Source organism: Rhinopithecus roxellana, chromosome 8, assembly GCF_007565055.1.
Source record: "Rhinopithecus roxellana isolate Shanxi Qingling chromosome 8, ASM756505v1, whole genome shotgun sequence".
In the NCBI taxonomy this organism is placed as follows: Eukaryota; Metazoa; Chordata; class Mammalia; order Primates; family Cercopithecidae; genus Rhinopithecus; species Rhinopithecus roxellana.
The window spans coordinates 101,129,497-101,153,961 of NC_044556.1; the positions used below are offsets into that span (position 1 = coordinate 101,129,497).

The 24,465-nt window shown below is 39.5% G+C and overlaps 1 protein-coding gene and 1 pseudogene across 3 annotated transcripts in view; both read left to right on the top strand.

Moving 5' to 3' along the window:
* The window catches only part of MTR (5-methyltetrahydrofolate-homocysteine methyltransferase), a 108,815-nt gene that overhangs the window by 18,087 nt on the left and 66,263 nt on the right, over positions 1-24,465 (top strand). For 2 of the 3 annotated variants that reach the window (XM_010384679.2, XM_010384680.2), the window contains exons 6-14: positions 858-964; positions 4,046-4,105; positions 4,889-4,983; positions 12,804-12,904; positions 14,056-14,117; positions 15,542-15,609; positions 17,917-17,996; positions 20,707-20,819; positions 24,277-24,417. In XM_010384679.2, the coding sequence (XP_010382981.2) occupies positions 858-964; positions 4,046-4,105; positions 4,889-4,983; positions 12,804-12,904; positions 14,056-14,117; positions 15,542-15,609; positions 17,917-17,996; positions 20,707-20,819; positions 24,277-24,417 (827 nt within the window). The remainder of the gene's footprint in view (positions 1-857; positions 965-4,045; positions 4,106-4,888; positions 4,984-12,803; positions 12,905-14,055; positions 14,118-15,541; positions 15,610-17,916; positions 17,997-20,706; positions 20,820-24,276; positions 24,418-24,465) is intronic. The other variant, XM_010384681.2, reaches the window with a different exon arrangement.
* LOC104679187 lies at positions 8,074-8,955 on the top strand (annotated as a pseudogene).

Here is a 24,465-nt window from a genome sequence, read left to right on the forward strand (position 1 = left end):
GAGATACCATCTCACACCAGTTAGAATGGTGATCATTAAAAAGTCAGGAAACAACAGGTGCTGGAGAGGATGTGGAGAAATAGGAATGCTTTTACACTGTTGGTGGGACTGTAAACTAGTTCAACCATTGTGGAAGACAGTGTGGTGATTCCTCAGGGATCTAGAACTAGAAATACCATTTGACCCAGCTATCCCATTATATTTGGGATATATCCAAAGGATTATAAATCATGCTGCTATAAAGACACATGCACCTATGTTTATTGTGGCACTATTCACAATAGCAAAGACTTGGAACCAACCCAAATGTCCAACAATGATAGACTGGATTAAGAAAATGTGGCACATACACACCATGGAATACTATGCAGCCACAATAGTTCATGTCCTTTGTAGGAATATGGATGGATGAAGCTGGAAACCATCATTCTCAGCAAACTATCGCAAGGACGAAAAACCAAAGTCCGTGTTCTCACTCATAGGTGGGAATTGAACAATGAGAACACTTGGACACAGGAAGGGGAACATCACACATCGGGGCCTGTTGTGGGGTGGGGGAGGGGGAAGGGATAGCATTAGGAGATATACCTAATGTAAATGACGAGTTAATGGGTGCAGCACACCAACATGGCACATGTATACATATGTAACAAACCTGCGCGTTGTGCACATGTACCCTAGAACTTAAAGTATAATTTAAAAAAATAAAAAAAATAATAAAGAAAACAATCATGTTCTTAAACTATGCATTCTAAACCAGCAATAGTTCACAGGTACCAGACCTACACTTGAGATACCCTAGGGCCATTCAGAGGATATTGATGACTGATGTGCTGGGTGTGATTTATTTTTTGCAGCATTTGATGAGCTTGTTGAAGCATACCAAGAGCAGGCCAAAGGACTTCTGGATGGCGGAGTTGATATCTTACTCATTGAAACTATTTTTGATACTGCCAATGCCAAGGTGAGCTAAGGGAGAAAAAGCAGACAGGGCTGGGCTGAGGGCTGTGGGAGAGTCCCCTGATGTTCAGAGAAGATAGTATTAGCCATTACCAAAGTTAAATAAATTACCTGCATTTCCTCCATTTCATTCTTGAGTGTTTTTAACTGAGGCCAGTACAATAAGAAAAATGTAAACCTGCTTTTGAAGCTTTTAAAATAACTTTTTTCTAATTATGAAAATAGATATTTTCATATATAGCTAGTATAAATGTGTATATTCCTAGGTAATAACTACATGCTGCTGGTTCTAAATTTGAAAGATACATAAATACACAGAGTGAAAAGTGAATATCCTTTCCTTTCCTAGTCTTTAGTTATCCAGCTCCCTTTCTAGAGACAGCTACTATTACCAGTTTGAGGGTCCTGGCAGATGCTGTACAGATATAAGCATGCGTGTACGTGTGTGTTTGTGTTCCTTACATACATGCAAAGGCACATAAGTTTATGGAGAGAGAAGCAAATATCCTTATATGTATGTTTTTACACAGTGTATCTGTAGGATACATTTCTACAAGTAAAATTGCTGAATCAAAGGATATGTGCATTGTTAATTTTTATCTTTAGTGTCAAGTTACCCTCGTTTGAGACTGGACTCAATTATACTCCCTTCAGCAAGAAGTGTACAATAGTGCTGGTTTCACAACACCCTCACTAGCACAGTGTATTATTAAACTATTTGACCTTTTCCAGTTTGACAGGTGGTGCCTCACTGTAGTTTTAATTTGTATTTTTCTTACTACTAATGTAATTGAGCATCTTTCTTTAGTTTTGGAGCCATTTATATTTTATTTTCTATGACTTATGTCTTCTGTCCTTTTTTTCTATTGGACTTTGGCTTTTTAAAATTGAGTCCTTTACTGAGAAAATGAGGCCCTTCTCAATAATGAACAGCAGCTACTGTCCTCCAGTTTGTTTGACGTTTGACTTTCTTTATGGTGGTGATGGTGGTAGTGTTGTATTGTTGTTTGTTTGTGTGTGCGTTTTAATGGCATAGGAGAATTTTTCTTAAATGTTATATGGTTGAATTTACAGATTTTATTTTTTTGTTGTGGAGGGGGAGACTATAGTTACAGAGGCACTCCTCAGTCAAAGAGAAGAAAAAAATGGAAAAATGGCCTTTTCCTCCCTAGTACTTTACAGTTTTATTAAATGTTTAATTGTTGTGGGAATCAGACCACAGGTCCAGAGTTTTTGAACTTTTCTTTTTTTTTTTGAGACGGAGTCTCGCTCTGTCACCCAGGCTGGAGTGCAGTGGCCGGATCTCAGCTCACTGCAAGCTCTGCCTCCTGGGTTTACGCCATTCTCCTGCCTCAGCCTCCCGAGTAGCTGGGACTATAGGCGCCCGCCACCTCGCCCGGCTAGTTTTTTGTAATTTTTAGTAGAGACGGGGTTTCACCGTGTTAGCCAGGATGGTCTCGATCTCCTGACCTCGTGATCCGCCCATCTCGGCCTCCCAAAGTGCTGGGATTACAGGCTTGAGCCACCGCGCCCGGCCTTGAACTTTTCAAAAAAATCATTTTCTAAAATACTTGCAAGCAGGAAGAACATAGAGAGCCACTACCAGCCTGAAGCTGGATGACCACCCTACCTTGTTCTTAACACGTGACTTTCATTGGGTTCTTTTTTATATATCTTTTTAGAAATTGTTTTGTGAATCTCCAGTAAACAAATTATAATTTGAAAAGGAATTCAGATATACGTTTTGAAAATGAGAGCAGTAACAAACAAGATAAGGAATATATCTGAAACGAGATTCATATATACACTTGCAAAGAGTCACGGTATTGTTTAGATTAGAAGTAAGAGGGATTAACATGAGGGGATAAAGCATTAAGGATATGTTTTGTTGAGTTTCTATTTTTCAGATGTGTGGCATACATTCTGATTATATGGAACTAATGCCCCTCATGATGCATCTGCTATTTATTTTGGAGTGAGAAATAGAATTGGGAGCTAACTTTTTTCCTTTAAAGTTTAGTTTTCCTACCACCATCTATTAAGCATCCTGTTATTTCACAGTGATAGGAATGATGTGGAACATTGTCCTTATCATCCAAAATTCTGGAGTGCATTTGAATCTTGTGTTTTCTAGTAATCTGTCTGCTAATATGACGCTATTGTACCATTTACCATAACATTAGAATATGTCTGAGTAACTGGTAGGCTTAGATTTTTTTTTTTTTTTCATTGAGTCCCATCCCCTTTTCCAGATACCCCTTTTCATGGCTATTCTTACATGTTTGTTTTCCGTAAGATCTTTAGGATCAATTTGTCTATTTCTAAAGAGGAAATTCTGATATTATTGATTTAGTAACTTTCCATGAAAAAAACTTACCATCACAGGAAAGGTACACATTAATTACAGGTTGCATTCTGATGTCAGAGAATTAATTGTGAAAACATACGTATCTTAGAATCAAGAAATAAAATGATAAAAAGAGAAGATCCATTACCTGGAACTTAATATGTGGACTGAACAGCGCAGAATAACATAGGATTTGTACCATTACTACCTAATCTAAGCTGATGCTGTTTTTTGCAATGATGGATACTGTTGGTTCATATACCTACCATGTGTATGAAAGGATGTGAAAAGCAGGGACATTCTTATTTATTAATTTTTGAGTCAGAGTCTTGTTCTGTCATTCAGGCTGAAGTGCAGTGGCATGATCACAGCTCAACTGCAACCTTGAACTCCTGAACTCAGGCAGTCGTCCTGTCTCAGCCTCCTGAGTGTTATTTATTTATTTTTAATTTTTATTGAGGAAAGGAAGAAAGAATACTCTTCAGCTCCTCCTCAGAGGAAATACTAGTTCCTAGGTGAACTTTCAGTGAGCTTTTGTTTTGTTTTAATATGCACAGTATTACACTTGAGAAAGGGGTGCTGGAGTTGTGCCTTACAAGGAAGACATTTCTTCCCAGAGAGCTTGATGTATATCTTATCTGAAGAGGTCTTAGAAAAGGGTGCGTTCTAATCAGGAAGTTAGACTAATCTTGGAAACAGTCTCAGAAATAAAGACGTTCTTTCTTTTTTCCCTGACAGGCAGCTGTGTTTGCACTCCAAAACCTTTTTGAGGAGAAATATGCTCCCCGGCCTATCTTTGTAAGTTTTAAAGTGTTTGCACAATACATTCTGTCTTCTATTAATAATTGTCCTTTTGAGCATGTTTTTCCCCGCCTTGCATAGTAGAACTATTAATAGTATCTTTTAGAACTCACCTACGTTAACTTCCATTGTTCACTTCCCTCCCACCACTTCTAGACCAATAACAGTCTTATATCTGGAGAGGCAAGGAAAATGAATCTAGAAGTAGCTGATGAAAGGCAAGCTGTTCAAAAGAAGCCCTCTGTATTTGTCCTTGAAGCCAAAGGCTTCAAGGCTCAGTCTCATTAAGGCCCAAGGAGGGGTGGACTTGCATGCTGATGGCCACATAGCCAACACCGAAGACACCAGACTGCCACTTTATTAACTCAGTAGGCAGACCTCTCTGCTGAGTCCTAAAATTGCTTGGTGAGAAGCGAATTGAATCCAGACAACGGTGTTAGATAAGTCCAATGTTTAACAGCAGGAGGTCAGGATAACTTAATGTTATCTCTGGGAAAACTGCCTCTAATAAGACTGGATGTGTGAATTCCAAAGTTGTTTCAGTCATTGCTTTTGCCTCAGTGACTTTCCCTTATCTCTGTTTCTGTGGCTTCCTGCCTCTTCCCCTAATCTCTTGGCATATGTCTGTTCTGACTTACAGAAAGTGCTCCCTTTGAATTTGAGTTCCACATTTCTTTTCCTTGTAAAAGAGCAAAGGAAGTCAGCTTGTTCGTTTGATTTTGTCGTTATAGCTATATTCTTGAGTCTGTATTGTTGACTTTGTTGACTTTGTCAATTCAGATTTCAGGGACGATTGTTGATAAAAGTGGACGGACTCTTTCTGGACAGACAGGAGAGGCATTTGTCATCAGCTTGTCTCATGCAGAACCACTCTGGTGAGTGATCCATCTTTCTAACTTCTTTTCTTTATGGGGGAACCTTTTCTCATGGCTGTGGAATATGACCTGGGAGGGGATTGCTTCCACATATTTTTACTGTACCACTTCTATATTGAGTTTCCTTTAAGTACTCTCCGACTTTTCCCAAAAGGATTCAGAAGATTGCTGCCTAAATGGGTCAATTTGAGGGACTGGAAAGGTTCTCATATGGTTACCTGTTTTTGTCTGTAGGTGTGCCCTTTATAGTTTGCAGTGCTTTGCAAATTTTAGGGCAGTGCCACTCCCTATTATGAGGCAACCAGAAGCAGTCAGTCATGGAATAAGGTGGGAATTCTAAAGCTCAGGTTTTTATCTGTAAAGTGAATATGGCAGTTGGCATGGTGGTGTGTGCCTGTAGTCCCAGCTACTTGGGAGGTGGAAGCAGGAGAGGATCTCTTAAGGCCAGGTGTTGGAAGCTGTAGCTCCTGTGAATAACCGCTGTATTTCAGCTTGGCCAACATAGCAGGACCCTGTCTCTAAAGAATTAAATTAACATGACTTTTACAATCTATTTAAAAATATCTCCCTTTTTACATTTTATTTTTCATATCAAAATGTTTTAAATCATGTACTTTGAGTCTCATGGAAGAGTATCTGAGTATATATACCGTTTTTTGCCTGGAGTTTTTTTTTATTCCTGGGCTTTTTTCTTCTATTCCTCCTGCCTGGAAGCTATGCTGGTCCCCTGCCCCTTTTCCCCCCTTTCCATCCACCATACCTCTTCACTCTGCTGACTTCTTCTTAGCCTTTAAGACTCATATCAAGAATCTTCCCTCTAGAGAACATTCCCTCTCTCACTAGCCCAGATTGATATTCTTTGTTTACTTTTATTTTAGCCTTTGCCATAAAAAGTAAGAGTAGTAGACACTTGTTGAGAGTTTGCTGTGTGCCAGGCTCTGTTCTAAGTGCTTTATGTGAGTTCTTTCTTTAATTCTGGCAGTAACACCTTGAGGGTTGGTACTGGTATTAATGTCCCCATTTTAACAAGAAGGGTACTGAGACTCAGAGGTTGTAACTCACCCAAGGTGAAGTAAATAGAGAATCTGGGGACAGGAGCATGCTTTTAACCACTGTGTTATATCACATTTTATCAATTATGTGATGTTCTTTTTTTTCACTCTTAAATGTTTGTAATTACAGAGCGCATCTTACAGTTGACTTAATGTCATATTGTGGTTTCTTAAAAGGTGCTGTTAATTTAAAGTGCATTAATAGACATTTGATTGGGCCTGACAATTAAGAAAATCGTTGTCTTGAACTGGTTGTAGGATGACCTTCTTCACAGCTTATGAGTTTTTCCTGAGCAGTCTCTTCATCTTTATTTCTCTAGTGTTTAGTGGAATTCTTGGCACATAGTAGGGATGTAATAAGTGTTTAACAGAAAAACTGAGGGTAGGAAGTGTAGGGGTCTCGGAAGACAAATTTTATCTAGTTTATTTAAATTTTTGTGCCTATCAGTGAGTGTTTGGAGCATTCCTCCCTTCACTGTCTTTCTCTTTTCCCGCCCCTTTGCTAAGTCTGAATTTGTTATGTGGTTAAGTAAATGACACTGTAATGGATATATGTTACTCATGATGTATTTGTCAAAACCCAGAGAATATACAAAACCAAGAATGAACGCTAATGTAAACTGTAGACTTTAGTTACTAATCATGTATTGCTATTGGTTCACATTCTGATAGGTGTACCACACCAATGCAAGATCTTAATAATAATGATGTAGTCTTTCCTAGCGATTAGGTAAAACCTCTGTGTTGTCCTGTGTGTCACTGGAGTCTTTAGTTTGCCGAGAGTTCTCAAGGGCCCCTCAGAGGACGTTCTTTCTGCCACTGCCTCACCTCCAGGAGCCCCAAGATGAGGTTTTATTGAGGTCTAAATAATTTATGTTTTTATTTCTTAAGGAAACATTCAGTTTATTCTGACTTTTGATCCAATCAATGTTTAATTAAAAATTTTTAAAAATAATCCTTTCTATGACTTCAACTACAGTCCATTCACAGAGAGAATGTATTTGCTCTCTGTTTCGTTATGAATCTTACAGACTGTAAGGGCAGATAGAAGGCAGCAAATAATATGTGAAAAGGATACATATTCTTACATATATGTAGGAAACTTTTGCTTACTGACTTGCGATTATCACGAACTATAGAACAGTGGGATAGAGCCTTTATATTACTGGTAATTCATCAAATATTTATTGAAATACTACTATATGTCCTGGAATACAGGCCAATGTGGAATAGTCCACACTAGGAGAAATGTATAAGTAAATTAAAATATAAAATACACAATGCTATACAGAACTATGAATAAAAATCTGGCAATACATGGGGTAGTGGAGTTCTTGTGGGATTTAGAGACAGCTTGTAAAGAAGGTGACATTTACCTAGGTTTTGAAAACAGGAGACAGAGTTTTCTTTTCTTTTTTTCTTTTGAGATGGAGTCTCAAAATTCGCCTATTATCAACAGCTTCCATTGGTGTGGTACACCTATTACAATATGAACCAATATCAATACATTATTATTAACTGAAGTCTGTAGTTTACCTTAGGGTTCATTCTTGGTTTTGTATATTCTGTGGGTTTTGACAAATATATCATGAGTAACATATATCCATTACAGTATCATACAGAGTAGTTTCATTGGCCCCAAAGTCTGTTGTGCTCCACTTATTTATTCTTTTTCCCAGCTCGCTGGCAAGGAATCTTTTCACTGTCTCTATAGTTTTGCTGTTTCCAGAATGGAATATAGTTGAGACCACATAGTATGTAGCCTTTTCACACTGGCTTCTTTCACTGAGTGATCTTCATTTCAGGTTCATTCATGTCTTTGTAGGCTTGATAGCTTATTTCTTTTTAACACTAAATAATACTCCGTTGTGAAGACGTACTACGGGTTTTTTCCATTCACGTATTGAAGACCATCTTGGTTGCTTCCAAGTTGGAGCAACTATGAACAAATCTCCCGTGGCCTTTCCGCGCTACTCACAGAGGAGTCCATCCGGCGTTGTTCTGGATTCCCATTGTAACTTAAAGGGAAACTTTCATAATGTCTGGAACCCTGGATGCCCTGCAAATGAAAGAGAAGGATGTCCTTAAGTTCCTTGCAGCAGGAACCCATTTAGGTGGCACCAATCTTGACTTCCAAATGAAACAGTACCTCTATAAAAGGAAAAATGATGGGATCTACATCATAAATCTGAAGAGGACCTGGGAGAAGCTTCTGCTGGTAGCTTGTGCCGTTGTTGCCATTAAAAACCCTGCTGATGTCAGTGTCATATCCTTCAGGAATACTGACCAGAGGGCCATGCTGAAGTTTGCTGCTGCCACTGGAGCCACTCCAGTTCCTGGCCACTTCACTTCAGGAACCTTCACTAACCAGATCCAGGCAGCCTTCCGGGAACCACGGCTTCTTGTGGTTACTGACTTGAGGGCTGACCAGCAGCCTCTTGTGGAGGCATCTTTATGTTAACCTGCCTACCATTGCTCTGTGTAACGCAGATTCCCCTCTGCGCTATGTGGACATCGCCATTGCATGCAACAAGGGAGCTCACTCGGTGGGTTTGATGTGGCGGATGCTGGCCTGGAAAGTTCTGCACATGCATGGCACCATTTCCCGTGGACACTTGCGGGAGGTCATGCCTGATCCCTGCTTGTACAGAAATCCTGAAGAAATTGAAAACGAAGAGCAGGCTGCTACTGAAAAGGCTGTGACCAAGGAGGAGTTTCAGGGTGAATGCACGCTCCAGCTCCCGAGTTCACTGCTACTCAGCCTGAGGTTGTAGATTGGTCTGACATGTGCAGGTGCCCTCTGCCTATTAAGCAGTTCCCAACTGGAGACTGGAGTGCTCAGCCTGCCACAGAAGACTGTTCTGCAGCTCCCACTGCTCAGCCCACTGAATGAGTAGCAGCAACCACTGAATGGTCTTAAGCTGTTCTTACCTGGGCTGTTAAGCAACATGGAAATAAGGCTGATGGAAAATAAACATCAGTTTCTTAAAAAAAAAAAGCTCCCGTAAACATTCATGGCAGGTTTTTGTGTAGACTTAAGTGTTCAATTCATTTGGGTAAATAACAAGGAGAGGATTGCTGGATCTTATGGTAAGACTATGTATGTTGTGAGAAACTGCCAGACTATCCTCCAAAGCTGCTGTTCCATCTTGCATTCCCACCGGCAGTGAAGGAGAGTTCCTGCTGTTCCGCATCCTTCCCAGCATTTATTTGGTGGCGTCAGTTTTGGATTTTAGCCATTCTAATAGGTGTTAGTGGTATCTTGTTTTATTTGCAATTCCTTAAAAACATATGATAATTTTGAGCGTTTGCATATGCTTACTTGCCATCTGTGTATCTTCTTTGGTGAGGGGTCTGTTCAGCTCTTTAGACCGTTTTTTTAAATTGCATTTATTGTTGAATTTTAAGAATTCTTTGTATATTTTGGATACAAGTCTGTCATATTCTGCTTTCTATTGCTATAACAGAATACCTGAGATGGTAATATATAAAGAAAAGAGGTTTATTTAGCTCACAATTCTGAAGGCTGGGAACTTCAAGATTGAGTGTCCACATCTGGCAAGGGCCTTGTGCTGCTTCATAGCATGGCAGAAAAGTGAAAGGGCACATTAGCATGTGTGAAAGAGAAGGGACAAGAGGCTGGCTTGCTTTATAACAACCCGTTCTTGAAAGAACTAATTTATTCCCTTGAGAACTAATTCAGTCTCCAGGGAACTAACCCAGTCTCTGGAGAAAGACAGTAATCCATCTTAATGATCTACTCATCTGTAAAGGCCCCACCTTCCAACACTGTTTCATTGGCAATTCAATTTCAGTATGAATTTTGGCATGGACCAACCACATCCAAACTATAGCAAATCCTTTATCGGATAATGTGTTTCACAAATATATTCTCCCAGCCTGTGGTTTGTCTTCTCATGCTCTTAATACTCTCTTTTGCTGAACAGTTTTAAATCTTAGTGAAGTTCTAGTTATCAGTTTTTTTTTTTCATGGACCCTACCTTTGGTGTTTTACCTAAAAACTCATTGCCAAACCCACGATCGTGTAGCTTTTTTCTGTGTTATTTACAAAATTTTGATCGTTTTGCAATTTATATATAGGTCTGTGTTCCATTTCGAATTAGTCTTTGTGAAAGATGTAATGTCTGTGTCTAAATTAACTTTTTCAAATGCAGATGCCCAATAGTTCCAGCACCATTTGTTGGAAAGAATATCCGTTCTCCATTGGATTGCCTTTGTTTCTGTCAAAGATTAGTTGAATATATTTGCGTGGTTCTATTTCTGGACTCTATTCTGTTCCATTAATCTGTTTGTCTCTCACCAGTTCCACATTGTCTTGATTGCTTGAGCTTTTTAGTAAGTATTGGAGTTGGATAGGTCAGTCCTTCAACTTTTGTTTTTTCTCTCATTATTGTGTTGGCTATTCTGGGTCTTTTGTCTCACCATACAAACTTTAGAGTCGGTTTGTTGATATTCACAAAATAACTGCTAGGATTTTCATTGGGATTCTTTTGAATATAGATCAAGTGTGAGAATTGATATCTTAACAATATTGTCTTCCTCTTCCTCTTTATAAACTTGATCCAAGTATTTCATTTGTTTTGATGCTAGTGTAAGTTGTTTTATGGGTTTTTTTTTTTTTTTTTTTTAAGACAGGGTCTTGCTGTGTCATTCAGGCTGGAGTGCTGTGGCATGATCATGGCTCACTGCAGCCTCAACCTCGCAGGCTTAATTGATCCTTTTGCCTCAGCCTCCTAAGTAGTTGGGACTACAGGTGTGCGCCACCACGCCTGGTTAATTTTTTTATTTTTTGCAGAGCTGGGGTTTTGCTATGTTGCCCAGGCTGGTCTCGAACTCCTGGGCTCAGGTGATCCACCTGCCTTGGCCTCCCAAAATGCTGAGATTATAGGCATGAGCCACTGTACCTGGCATGTGTTTTTAATTTCAAATTTTGATTGCTTATATCTGGTATATAAGTAAACAATTGAGTTTTGTATAGTTACCTTGTATTTTGAAACCTTGGTATAATTGCTTGTTAGTTCAAGGAGTTTTTAGTGATTCTTTGGGATTCTGTACATAAACAATCATGTCATATGTGAACAAAGACAGTTTTATTTCTTCCTTTCCAATCCGTATGTGTACCTTTTACTTTCTGTCTTTTCTTATTGCATAGGGACTTCAAATACAATATTGAGTAAGCGATGAGAGTGGGTCTCCTTGCCTTGTTCCTTATCTTAGCAGGAAAGCATCTAGTTTTACATGATTAAGCTTGATATTAGCTGGAAGTTTTTTCTAGATACTCTTTATCAAGTTGAAATTTCCCCCTATTCCTAGTTTGCTGAATTTTTTTAATGAATGAGTATTGGATGTTTGTTAAATAAAATTAATTTTGGAATCATTTCAGATTTACAGAAAAGTTGCAAAGATAGTGCAGAGAATTTCTGTATATTCTTCTAGTTTTCATGTTAACATAATGCATGACTATGGTACTTTTGTAAAAACTAAGAGTATATTACTATAGTTTGAGTATCCCTTATCCGAAATGCTTGGGACCAGAGTGTTTTTTGGATTGTAGAGTTTTTCGAATTTTGGAGTATTTGTACTATACTTACAGTTTAGTGTCCTTAATCTGTAATCTGATATGGTCCAATGAACGTTTCTTTTGTGGGTCATGTCAGTTCTCAAGAAGTTTCATATTTTGAAGTATTTTGGATTTCCACGTTTCAGATTAGGGATATTTAACCTATATTAACTAAACTCCATACTTTATTCAGATTTCAAGGGTTTTCCACTGATAATCTGTTTTCTATTCAAGGATCCAGTCTAGGATGCCACATTGCACTTAGGAATCACAGTAAAAGGAAAAAAGTAAAATGTGAAAACATTAGAGATCACGTAGTCTAGTAACTTTGCAGTTGGCTCATAAATTCTGGAAGACCTCAGGCCCGCTACCCACTGACAACCTTTTAGGATAGCAGGGACTCTGCCTGTGGGGTAGGGCCTAAGTCCTGGTCTCCTGGACTTTAAGGGTAGCTTCTTTTTTTTTTTCTTTTTTTTTTTTTTCTTTCTTTTTTTTTTTTTGAGAAGGAGTCTCGCTCTGTCACCCAGGCTGGAGTGCAGTGGCCAGATCTCAGCTCACTGCAAACTCCGCCTCCCGGGTTTACGCCATTCTCCTGCCTCAGCCTCCCGAGTAGCTGGGACTACAGGCGCCCGCCACCTCGCCCGGCTAGTTTTTTGTATTTTTTTTAGTAGAGACGGGGTTTCACCGTGTTAGCCAGGATGGTCTCGATCTCCTGACCTCGTGATCCGCCCGCCTTGGCCTCCCAAAGTGCTGGGATTACAGGCTTGAGCCACCATGCCCGGCCAAGGGTAGCTTCTTTCCACCATTCCATGTTCCTTCTGTCTCCAAGATTTCCCACCTTTTAAATGTTGCTTTCAGGTCAGCTTTTTTTTTTTTTTTTTTTTAAAGCAGTGTTAACTTGTTGACATTTCTGCCCCACAGTATACCATGTGAACTGATTTAAGGAGTCCATCCGTAGGCAGGGTCTTTCAGCTGTAAGATTATCTGAAGATGGAGACATTGGCAAAAATATTTAGTGCTGCAGGGGACCTCAATGAGATGTCTTTGAAGGTAGTTGAATAAAAGTGCTTTGAATGAGGAGATTTATTACCCACTTGGTTTTAGGTATATTGTCTCTATATATAACTTATATGCATAAATATGAATGAGAGATGATGCTTTTAATATGTTTTTTTCTGTTTTTCTAGCATTGGATTAAATTGTGCTTTGGGTGCAGCTGAAATGAGACCTTTTATTGAAATAATTGGAAAATGTACAACAGCCTATGTCCTCTGTTATCCCAATGCAGGTAAGTGTTTCAAGGGGGTCACACATGGGGAGATAAAAGTAACGTAAGACATGGCGTAGATGAGGTAAGAGATCGTGAATAAAAGATCTTGTTTTGCAGGTGTTGGTATAGTTGACACTTAATAAATGAGTATCCGGGTGCAGTGTTTCCCTGTAGACCTGAGGGAAGTTTGGCTCACCCTGAAGCTTCAGAACAGTACAAAACTTCCGGAAATGAGCTTAGTCACATAACTGACCAGAGTTTTGCCTTTGGTGACAGCGCAAGCCTTGTGGACGTGACCAGAAAGATGGGTGTAAAGAAGAGAAGAGAGACCCCTTTTCTCTGGTGCATTCTATTAGTAGAAGAGCAAAAGAAGAATCCTGTTTAGTGTTACCTTTTCCTTCTCTGAAAGCTTGGATTTGCAATTCGTTATATGGAAATTTTTTGAAGATATTTGTAGACAGTTCTCAAACTTCCCATTGAATATTGGTGATTTGTTCAGGGTTAACCAGATTTCCCTGTGAATGTATTTGATCACTGCTTAGCTACTTAGAGCGAAAAGTCGTTTTTCAGCCTTCTTTCTCCAAATATATCATTTTAATGCACAATAGATTTTATTTCCCACCAGGAGTAAGATAACTGGAAGCAGATAATAAATAAAACAAGAAACTGGATTGTTATAAGCTGAAGTCTTGGCAAAGTTTATTCGAAAGGAGACTGGTTGATTTTTGTTTGTTTTTAATGGCATGTTAGTTGCTCATTAATTAGTTCAAAGGTTATGTAGTATTCCTTCCACCCCTACCCCCAAGCGGCTATGTAACAAGAATGAATGAATTTCCCTTATGGGAAGGGGTGGGGCTGGGGGCATTCTGTTCTGCCTAACAGTGAATAGAATCTTTTCTTTCAGATGGAAAAGAAATAATGGAGTTCATTTTCCTCTGTGATATTTGTGTGTGTGTGTGTGTGTGTGTGTGTGTGTGTGTGTGTTTTAAAGTTTTTTGGGAAGTGTGGTATCTCTTTGTTTACTGTGTAAATATTATGTGTTTGTTTTTGCAAGTAATCACCATTTAATATAAATATAAAATTATATAGTTATTAACATAAAGTCTTTAAAAATACAATGTATATTTGTTAAGGCAATTTGCAATAATGGTTTAATTATCTTTTCTCAGGTCTTCCCAACACCTTTGGTGACTATGATGAAACGCCTTCTATGATGGCCAAGCACCTAAAGGTCAGGGGTCCTCCTTTCACTGGCTTTTTAAGAGAGACAGATTGAATTTTAGATTTAGAGTATTTAGAAGGAGAATTTTTCCTGAAGAAATCCCAATGTACATATAACAAAGAAAAGTTTAGCTACCCCAAATTAAGGTACTAGAGGCACAGAGGAGGGCTAACTGTCACCATCCTTATCCTCAACTGGCACTGGTGGCTGTTGGAAAATTCTCATTGGGGTCCACTCCAAACAAATAATTGAGACTTGGCTCTCCTCTGAGATATTGCTTACCCTGCAGCCTTCCCAAGTTGTAGCTTTCTGCCGTCACACCCCTCAGACTGCTGGGTGGAATAGATGTCCCCCTGGCCTCCCAATGTCACCCCCATCATTCTCCCTGTCTGTCATACACCGGCCATTGTTTAATCCAAGGTCATGAGACCATACTGTCCACCGCCGCTTCTTACTGCACTTAGCTACTAATCCCTGGGTCTCTTTCCCCTTGTTCCTTGAATTTTTAGCTTCTGTTTTCACTGACATTCTCTCTTAAGCTATTTCTGACTGACTTCTTATGATTTCATTATCTTTGTAGACGATCTTTCCAATGCTCTTGACTTCTCAGCTCCTTGACTTTGTCTCTTAGTTATGGTGTTCTTTATTCAGTAGCCTGTGGTTAAACTCTAGACTCATGCTGTCCCATATCTAGCCACTACCATATGGTTTTTGGAGCCCTTGAATTGTGGCCAGTGTGACAGAGGAACTGAATTGTTATTTAAACATTTTAAAAATTAATGTAAATTTAAAAATCTATACTTTATTTGTGTTATTTGAAACTGTGTTATCCAACTCACATTCATTCAGCTCAGCATATGAGTAAAAAAAATCATTAGATAGGCAAATCTCCCACTGAACTTTATTTTTTGTGTGTTTTTTTTTTTGAGACAGCTCTGTTGCTCAGGCTGAAGTTCAGTGGTGTGATCATAGCTTACTGTAGCTTCGAACTCCTGGGCTCAAGCGATCCTCCCACCTAGACTCCTGAGTAGCTGGGACTGTAAACACATGCCACCATGCCCAGCTAATTTTTAAATTTTTTGTAAAGATGGGGTCTTGCTATGTTGCCCAGGCTGGTCTCAAATGCCTGGCCTCAAGTGATCCTCCTGCCTTGGCCTCCCATAGTGCTGAGATTATAGGTGTGAGCCACCATACCCAGCCTCTCACTGCATTTTAAATGGTATAAAGGATTTCACAGCATCTGAACTATTCTTTGCTTTTATCCTATGTCTAGGGCATGTGACATCTTTATATCTAGAGTTAAGTACGTTTGACTCTCTTTTTATTATAGTCTTAGTTGTTCAGGAAGTATAGATGACTTTTATGTTGAATTGGTGGGAATGAGATTAGAATTCAGATGAACTTGCTGAAACTTTGTCTTTTCCTGAATGCAGGATTTTGCTATGGATGGCTTGATCAATATAGTTGGAGGATGCTGTGGTTCAACACCAGATCATATCAGGTAATAATCACCTATAGACAATATATCCAAAACCAAGTGGATAATCAGATAATACTCTAAATATGTACCTTTTGTTGTGAGCTGAATTGTGTCCTTCCAAAATTTGTATGTTGAGGTTCTAAGCCCTACTGTTTCAGAATGTGGGCTGTATTTGGAAATAAGACCTTTAAAGAGGTGACTAAGGTAAAATGAGGTCCTACAGGTGTACCTAATCCAATATGATTGATGTCCTTTGAAGAGCGGGACACAAATGCGCACACAGAGGCAAGACCATGTAAAGACACAGGGAAGAAATAACTAGCTACAAGCCATGAGACAGGGCTTAAAAGAAACTAACCTTGCCTGACGCCTTCAACTCAGACTTCTGTCCTCCAAATTATGAGAAAATACATTTCTGTTATTTAAGCTACCCAATCTTTGGCCCTTTGTTATGGCAGCCCTTCCTAACAAGCTCATACATCTTTATATTATGAAAAATTTTAGAGAAATAATAAAATGGACCTCTGTATGCCTGTCACATAGTTGCCATAATTTTCGATGTTTTTCTATTCTTTCTTCATCTGTCCCTCAGCTTTTCCCCCTGGATTATGTAAAATAAATCCCAGTTATTATGATATTCTATCCTTAAATACCTGAGTAATATTTGAATGCTCAAAGAGGACAGCTCATATTTATTGTGGGCAAATACAGGCCTCTGTTAGATTCCCTCATGGAAGGAAAAGACAATAAGACAGCAGGTATCTTGAGGTCAGGAGAAGTGACTTCACTTTGCCTGGTTCACAGTGGTTACTTAATTCATGTTTTCAAGTGAGCGTATGAAGGAAGGGAGTGAAACGAGCATGACCATGTGTTTCATTCCTTAGAGTTTTATAGCTTATAGGAAGATTGGAATTCAGTGATTTGGAATGTCGTTTAGGACTGTTTATATTTGTTTTTTTCCCTGGAGTGACTGATGATCATATTTCCAGCCAGTCATCTCACTGTTCCAAGTCTGTTTTCATGTGTGTAATATGTTCACTGTACCGAGTTACCTTGTAGTTCACCGCTTTTGTTGACTGATGTGATAGACTCTTAGTAAATAATATATATATATATATTTTTTTGTTTGTTTGTTTGTTTGTTTGAGACGGAGTCTTGGTCTGTCTTCCAGGCTGGAGTGCAGTGGTGCGATCTCGGCTCACTGCAAGCTCCGCCTCCCAGGTTCACGCCATTCTCCTGCCTCAGCCTCCTGAGTAGCTGGGACAACAGGCGCCCGCCATCACGCCTGGCTAATTTTTTGTATTTTTAGTAGAGACGGGGTTTCAGCCTTGTTAGCCAGGATGGTCTTGGTCCCCTGACCTCGTGATCTGCTTGCCTCGGCCTCCCAAAGTGCTGGAATTACAGGTGTGAGCCACCATGCCTGGCCTAGATAATAATTTTTAAAATATCTTGTAAATAATTTCTGAAAGCTGTCAGTAAATATCGCTTATCTTTGGATCAGCAACTATTTCTTTTTGTTTTTGTTTCCTCTTTAAAAAGAGGAGTTGTTTTAAATGTCTGTGTGTATGTTTGTGTATATCTATATTTATATCTCTGTGTATATGTTTGCTTCTTTTACTTAGACATTCACATTCTAATTTGGGGACAGTAGAGTAGAGCAATTCTTACTGGTCCTGATAAATTTAGTGGAGTAGCCAGATTTTTCTGGTTGATCAAAGACATGATTTATTAAAACTGATAAGGGTCAATGGAGAGTGAATTACTAAAACAAATCTTTAAGAGTAATTATTTTGGAGTTTTAGTGCTTTATGGCTGTGTACCCTCCCTACTGTGTGTGTGCTGTAGTAAAAGCAGATCCGCTGGACCTAATTCCCTCCTCTCCTAGCCGCTCTGCTTGTGCCTGCTCCTTCTTGTCAAAGGTGAAATCCTTTTTCTGCTCAAATTTTGAGTAGGAAGCAAGGACTGTGTGTGTGTAGATTTGACAGAGTGAAAGACATCTGTGGATGTGGGGAAGATGGAAGGAAGTTTGCAGTTTGCATTTGTGCAAACTTCATGTAGCTCCAGGTTCACGTCTCAGAAAGTAAAAACAACCCAGCCAGCGCGTAGCCGACGGGCAGGCACACAAAAGGTGCAGTTTATAGATTAATTTTCTGCATTGCTGAGAAAACTAAAAGGCATAATTGTTGCTGCACACTTGGAATTAAGTATATAATTATATATATAGTTATGTTAAATAGACTTAATTTCGTAGTTAAAAATTAGTTTTGAAATTAGTTTCATTAAATATATTTTATTCTGAATTAATGGAAATAGTGTTTTTCAACTCAGGGAAATTGCTGAAGCTGTGAAAAATTGTAAGCCTAGAGTTCCACCTGCCACTGTTTTTGAAGGACATATGTTACTGTCTGGTAAGTCATAAAGACCTGGTATTCGTGATTTCAGAAACCATTTGTAGAATGTGACTATTCTAAGTGGTAGTGATATTTGTGCTAGGCAGCTTGCTTATTAGGTTGAAGAAGAATCTGTATATTCTTGGCACTTATATGAATTCTAGTGAAGAACCCTTTGTTTTTCCACGGCTGGGGCAGGATGACATCAACTTTAGGGTAAAAGTGAAGGAAGGCCCAGGTGATTTGCCCAGGTAGGGTCCTTGGTGGTGGCTCGATGGTCCTATCTTTATTGTCCACTGTTTTGAAAACATACTCTTGGCCAGAGCCCAACAATTTTAATTTTCAGGTTGATATTAGTTACTGAAAATTCCAAACTGCCAAGGTGTAATGTTTGGTAATGGCAGCAGCATCGTCCTGGAAAATTGTTTGTTTCTAAAATATTCTTGTTGTAATCTTACATTTACCACATGTTTAGGACTTTACAAAGACTTGTGGTATTTATTCTTTCTTTGGTTCTCAACAATCCTTTGAGGTACGTAGCCTACCTTTTTCAGCATTAATTTTGTGTTCAAACAAGGAACGTTAGTAAACTAGGTCATCTGGCCAACTTAGAAAAATAACTTTAAATTTCATATTTTTGCTTTGGTATATTCATGATATATTAAATGGTAACTTCAAGCAGAAAAAGTATGATTTTTTTAGAGAACCTGCAGATAACACATATGAGGAATTATGTTTCCTAATAGCTTAGAATTTAACATCTCTCTGAATTGAAATATTTTTGTTTCATATGTTGTCCTATGAAAGGTAAAATAAATTACAAATGACAGCAAAAGTAGTGTCTACTTTTCCCACTCAGTACATAGCACAGAATTAATCCCAATCAGTGAGTGTGAAGTTGGGTTAGTGAACATACCAACTATGTTCAGGCTAGCCTTTTTTTTTTTTTTTTTTTAAATACTCCAGAAGGTAGAGGATGAGATTAGGAAAAGTAGGATTCATGGTTTTTGATACTCCCTCTCTGGAAATAGTGGCTGGCTTTTTTATCAGAGAGAGGTGTGGCAGGAAAATTTATTTATTTCATCCCTAGAACTTAATGTTAGTGCATTACTTCAGCCAAGCACTAAGAGTGGAAAACATTCAGCCTTTGCCAAAATTGAAACAAGAGAGCCATTTACATAAGATTTTAAAAAATAATTTACATGTAAGAATAAAAGAATTTTTTCTTCAATTTGAATGTCATATGCTATTGCTAAATTGCTTTAAACAGTCATCTTCCATCAGATTTTAAAAGAGTGACATCAGATGTGCTATTTAAAATTGTTCTTTTATAAACCACAAACTTGAGAGAAGTGTGATCTTTGTATCAAGTACTTCACATTCATAATAGATCATTCGCACTATGTGTGAGATGCTTTTGGCGGGGGAGTCACATGGAAATGTCAGCATTGAAATGTTGGCTCCCTGCTTGCCTGTCCTGGGAACCTCAGGGTCAGACTAAGATCGGGCATACCCTGGGAGTAGCATGGAAGGCTGGGGCCATGAGGATCATTGCCGGATGGAAGGGAAACCATAAGCCAATACTGGGCGTGGAAAGCGATAATCTCAGTGCACCAAGCGGCCTGAAATGCTTTTATAATGATCCAGTTTATAGTCATTATTTTTCTCTGCCTCATAGCTGTTTCTTCCTCAGCCCATGCTTTGACAAAGGTCTCAAAAGCCATTTTCTCTTATTAGCAATGAAAGCAATGATTGTGGGTGCTAATTCTGTGCTTATCAATGTTATTCGGTTTCATTTTTACAATAACAGTATAAAGCAGACACTTTACTGTCTTTGTAAACTCAGAGGCATATGGGAAGTTGCCCCAGGGTTGTTCATTCAGGTAAGTGATTTGAACCCAAGGCCGTCTGTCCCCAGAACCTACCTATAAGCACCTAGTGAGACTGCCTCTCCTAATACTTTAAACATAATGAATAGAACAAAAACAGTTCAGAGCCTTTTCTATAGTGATACTTCATGCTGTATGTTTTTACTTCGGTGTAGTATATCCACATGTATTATCTGATATTTGCCCCTAAATTGGCCAGTGGCAGGGGAGATGTTATTATGTTGGTAGATAAGGAAACAGACACCAGGAGTCCACCTGGCTTACCTAGAGCCAGCTCATTAGTGATAGACCTGCCACAGTGACTCCTGTCTCTCAGGTCTCAACCTGGGTCCCTGATTCAGCCTTGTTGATTATGGGTTCTAGGCCTCTGGATCAAAGAAATGAAGTAATGTTGTAAACACACCATTGGTGGGATTGAAAAAGCTTACTCCTTATAGCTTCAAGCTAATATCTGAGCAGACAGCTGTGGAACACCTCTCTTTCAATTCTAACTTTGTCCATGGTTTTTGCCCCAGCCTCTTGGTTAAATAGGGGTTGATGATTATTTTTTCTTTTTTCTCAGAGATGGTATGATTTGGTCCTTTAGGTTATTTGCAGCATAAAACTCTGAAATATTTCTTCTTTTGAGAGTCTGGTTGTAAATGTAGATGTAACAAATAGCCTTTGCTGCATTTGAATCTCCCTAGAGACGACTATGGCCCTGCTTCCACATTGGATCTCCTGTCTGCTCATATGGGCTGTGGTGCAGGAACTTCTCTTTCTTACTGAATACATTTGAGTCTGTCTTATGTCATCCATATGCATTTGCAGAAATTTTTCAAAATGCTTCTCCTTTTAAGGTCTGGAGCCCTTCAGGATTGGACAGTACACCAACTTTGTTAACATTGGAGAGCGCTGTAACGTTGCAGGATCGAGGAAGTTTGCTAAACTCATCATGGCAGGAAACTATGAAGTGAGCATCTTAGTAAGGCCCCTGAGGCATCTGCCCATGTCTTTGGCTAGACAGCATGTAAATGAAACAGCTCTCTGCCTTTGATAGTGTTATTAGCAGAGCTGCTAGAAAGTGTGAGAAGATGGTAATGTGTGTTTGCAGCAGGGTGGGCTGGTGGGAGGACGAAAAATTGAAGCTGCTATTGTCAATATTTGTTAAAAAGTACTGCATTTGGTGTATGAAGTAGGATGAGATGGGAGGGATCCAGGTTCTAGCTATTTCTATTAATCATGAAATAAGTTAAAAAATTTGAGAAGCCTCTTTATTTTGTCTTCTCACAAATCCTTCTAGGGAAAGGGAAAGACAGGAAAATTCCTGTCAGTTCCTTATGACTGCATCAAACGCTCACTGTTGAGGGTATTATGAATCTTGTTAGCTGTAGACTAAAATAAACAAACGAAAGAAATAGACCCTTGCCTTGGAAAGTTTATGTGATAGTTTTAGCCATGGTGTTTTTAAGCTCGGTCACTCTGTGGATGAGCATAATTTAATCTATACAGAGCATACCCAAGACTCCTGGATAGATTTTCCTATGAAAATATGAATTTAAAATTGGAGGAATTTGGCCGGGGCTTTGATGATAGTTAACTTTGTCATCCAACTTTCCTCACTTTTTTGCAAGCCTTTAGGAGATCTTCCAGAAACCAGTACCAGAGCGGATTTAGTTTTCATAACAAGGAAAGGACCATGTATCCCCCTTCATGGACCTGTTCATTATTACCCGATGGCATCCCTGGAGGCGTGTCTTCCTTCCCAGTCCCTCAGCTGGCACATTAGCAGGGCCTGGTTGCCCAGTTTCACCACTGCCCCTGTCAGTTGTCTTCCCCTCATTCTTGCTGCTTTCCAGTGCTCCTGTATGCATCCATCATGAGCCTTCCCAGTTTGGAAGTTCCACAGGGTGACTTGTTTTTGCATATGGAATAAAACTGAAATTCCTTAGTCTGTCATGCCATCCTCTTCACTTAGGTATTAAACTGCCCTCCCATCCTGATCTGTCATCTGAACATTCCAGGAAGCTGGCTTCTGACTCTGTGCCTTTGTTCTTGTTTGCTTCCTTCTGAAGTGCCAGTGACTCTTCCTAGCCATATAGTGTTCTTCAGTTGGCAGTGTTTCTATTCTGTTTTGATTCTTATGCCTCTTCTATGGTGTCCCTTTGGTGGATTTGATGGATTTGACACTGAGAGCATTTTAGGAAGAAGCAAACAGATGCAAGTAATTATGTCTGTCATTTAATAAGGTCTTTCTATGCGCCGTCACTGTGCTAAGCGCTTCATGTCATTTCTCATTTAATCATCACAGCCTGGTGGTGATAGATACTGTGGTTATCCCCATTTTACAAGTGTAGAAATGGAGGCTTGGGGAGATTAAATGACTTGCCTTTTGTTTTACAGCGAGTAAATGATAGAACCCAAGTCTACCAAGCATGTGCCCTTAACCACTCTACTATCTCTGCCTAGTGGAAACAGTAGGAGGGGGCAGTAGAAACAGGAAGGGACAGGTGACTCTTCATTAGAGTCTAGCTTTTATGTCTTAGTGATCCCTTTGTGGTTTAGTGAAAAGAACATTGACCTGAAAGAAGTTCCAGTCCTGTGTTCTTACTCAACTCAAATGTCTTTAAACAAACCGCTTCATCTCTCTGAGGTTGTTTGGGAAGGTTAGACCTTGAAGCTGTTTTTCTGTGATTGTTAAGAAATAGGTCAGATATTGGCATTTCCATTTTCCAGGTCTTTTGACCCTGTTGCTTACTGTCTTATCTCCTGTCTGTTTACTCCAATCCATTCCCCATTAGCCAGCTGAAGATGCTCCCTCTCAGTTAGCTTTCTCCATTTTGGTTTGTGGCGACCTTTCCCTTTCCTGGATGTTGAGATCATCTTGGCATTTGACCCACACATTGTATGGCAGTGCCCAGTAGTTTTTTATGTGACTGTGACATGTGCCCCTAACTAGATATAAACCCTTTAAGAACCAGGATTGTGATTTACACTTCTTTTTATTCTTTATTTTATTTAAATTGGTACTGATACTAGAAAACATTTTTTGATTTACTGAATTAATTAATTGATTTATTTATTTTGAGACAGAGTCTTGCTCTGTCACCCAGGCTGGAGTGCAATGGCATGATCTTGGCTCATTGCAACCTCCACCTCCAAGGTTCAAGCGATTCTCCCGCCCCAGCCTCCAGAGTTGCTGGGACTACAGGCACATGCCACCAGACCCAGCTAATTTTTGTATTTTTAGTAGAAATGGAGTTTTGCCTTGTTGGCCAGGCTGGTCTTGAACTCTTGACCTCAAGTGATCTGCCTGTCTCAGCCGCCCAGAGTGCTGGGATTACAGGCGTGAGCCACCACGCCTGGTCCAGATTTACTGAGTTGAATTGTGATCCTTTTTCTCTCTGCGGCCTTGGCTCAGTGCATATGGCGTTTCCTTGTGGCATATGCCATAGGGTTTCGTGCCTGTTCTATCACAATGAGTGCTAAAAGTTTCTATTTTATTTGCTTGGGCTAAAAAAAATCAAGACAACATCAGCATCTACTATTGATTTTATCCTTGCTTATTTTGTTACACTATGAAGTGTACAGTAAAGACTTAAATAAACAAAAAGTCTCTGTCACGTTAGTTAGAAGGCATTATGGAACATGTATATTTTGCCCAACGTTGTTCAGAGTGGGAAGTGTATAAGACTCTTTTTGGAACACTTATCCTACAAAATATTCCTTAGATGGTCATAAGTGGGAAATGCTGTATTCTGTTTTGGGAAGGTTGCAGTGTATAATAGTGCATGAAAGAATTTGAAAACCTTCCAGTGTTATAAAACCTGCTGAAACTTATTTAACTGACATTTCTTTTCATGTAACTCCTATTAACAGCCTGTAGTGAATACTTTCAGCAGATACTGAAGAGTTATATAGTTTTTGGCAAATACTGAAGAGTTACATCGTTTTGGATGGTTTCTCTAAGGACTTTTTTTGGGGGAGTTGGGGCTTGAGCTGGGTCTTAAACAATGTGGAAGGGAAAGGGATTGCGTTCCAAGCAGAGGGGACAACATGATCTGCAGCACAGAGGTGGGAACAGATCTGGCTGGGTGAAGGCTCCAGCGGGGGTGGAATGGGAAGTTCAGCTGGGTAAGAAGATGGGGCTAGCGCAGAGGGCCTTGACTGCCATGCTGAGGAATTGAGAATCTATGGTAGGAAAACAGCTTTGGTGGATTCTAAGCAGTGAGATGATGTGATGGAAGAGATGTGTAAGAAAGGTTAATTTGTGATGAGTGATGGGAGGACAGCAGGCCCAGAGTCAGGGAGTCTGGCTAGGTAGTCTGTGTAATTTGAAAGGATTGCTGGGAAGAGTAAGAAATGACCTCGTTAGCCTTTTCTCAAAGTACTGTCTCCCAACGCTGCTTCCTCTCTCATTCTTCCTTCAGGAAGCCTTGGGTGTTGCCAGAGTGCAGGTGGAAATGGGAGCCCAGGTGCTGGATATCAACATGGATGATGGCATGCTAGATGGTCCAAGTGCAATGACCAGATTTTGCAACTTAATTGCTTCCGAGCCAGACATCGCAAAGGTTATACAAAGTTTATATTTATCAGGGGGATTTACTTGTCTCACTTTG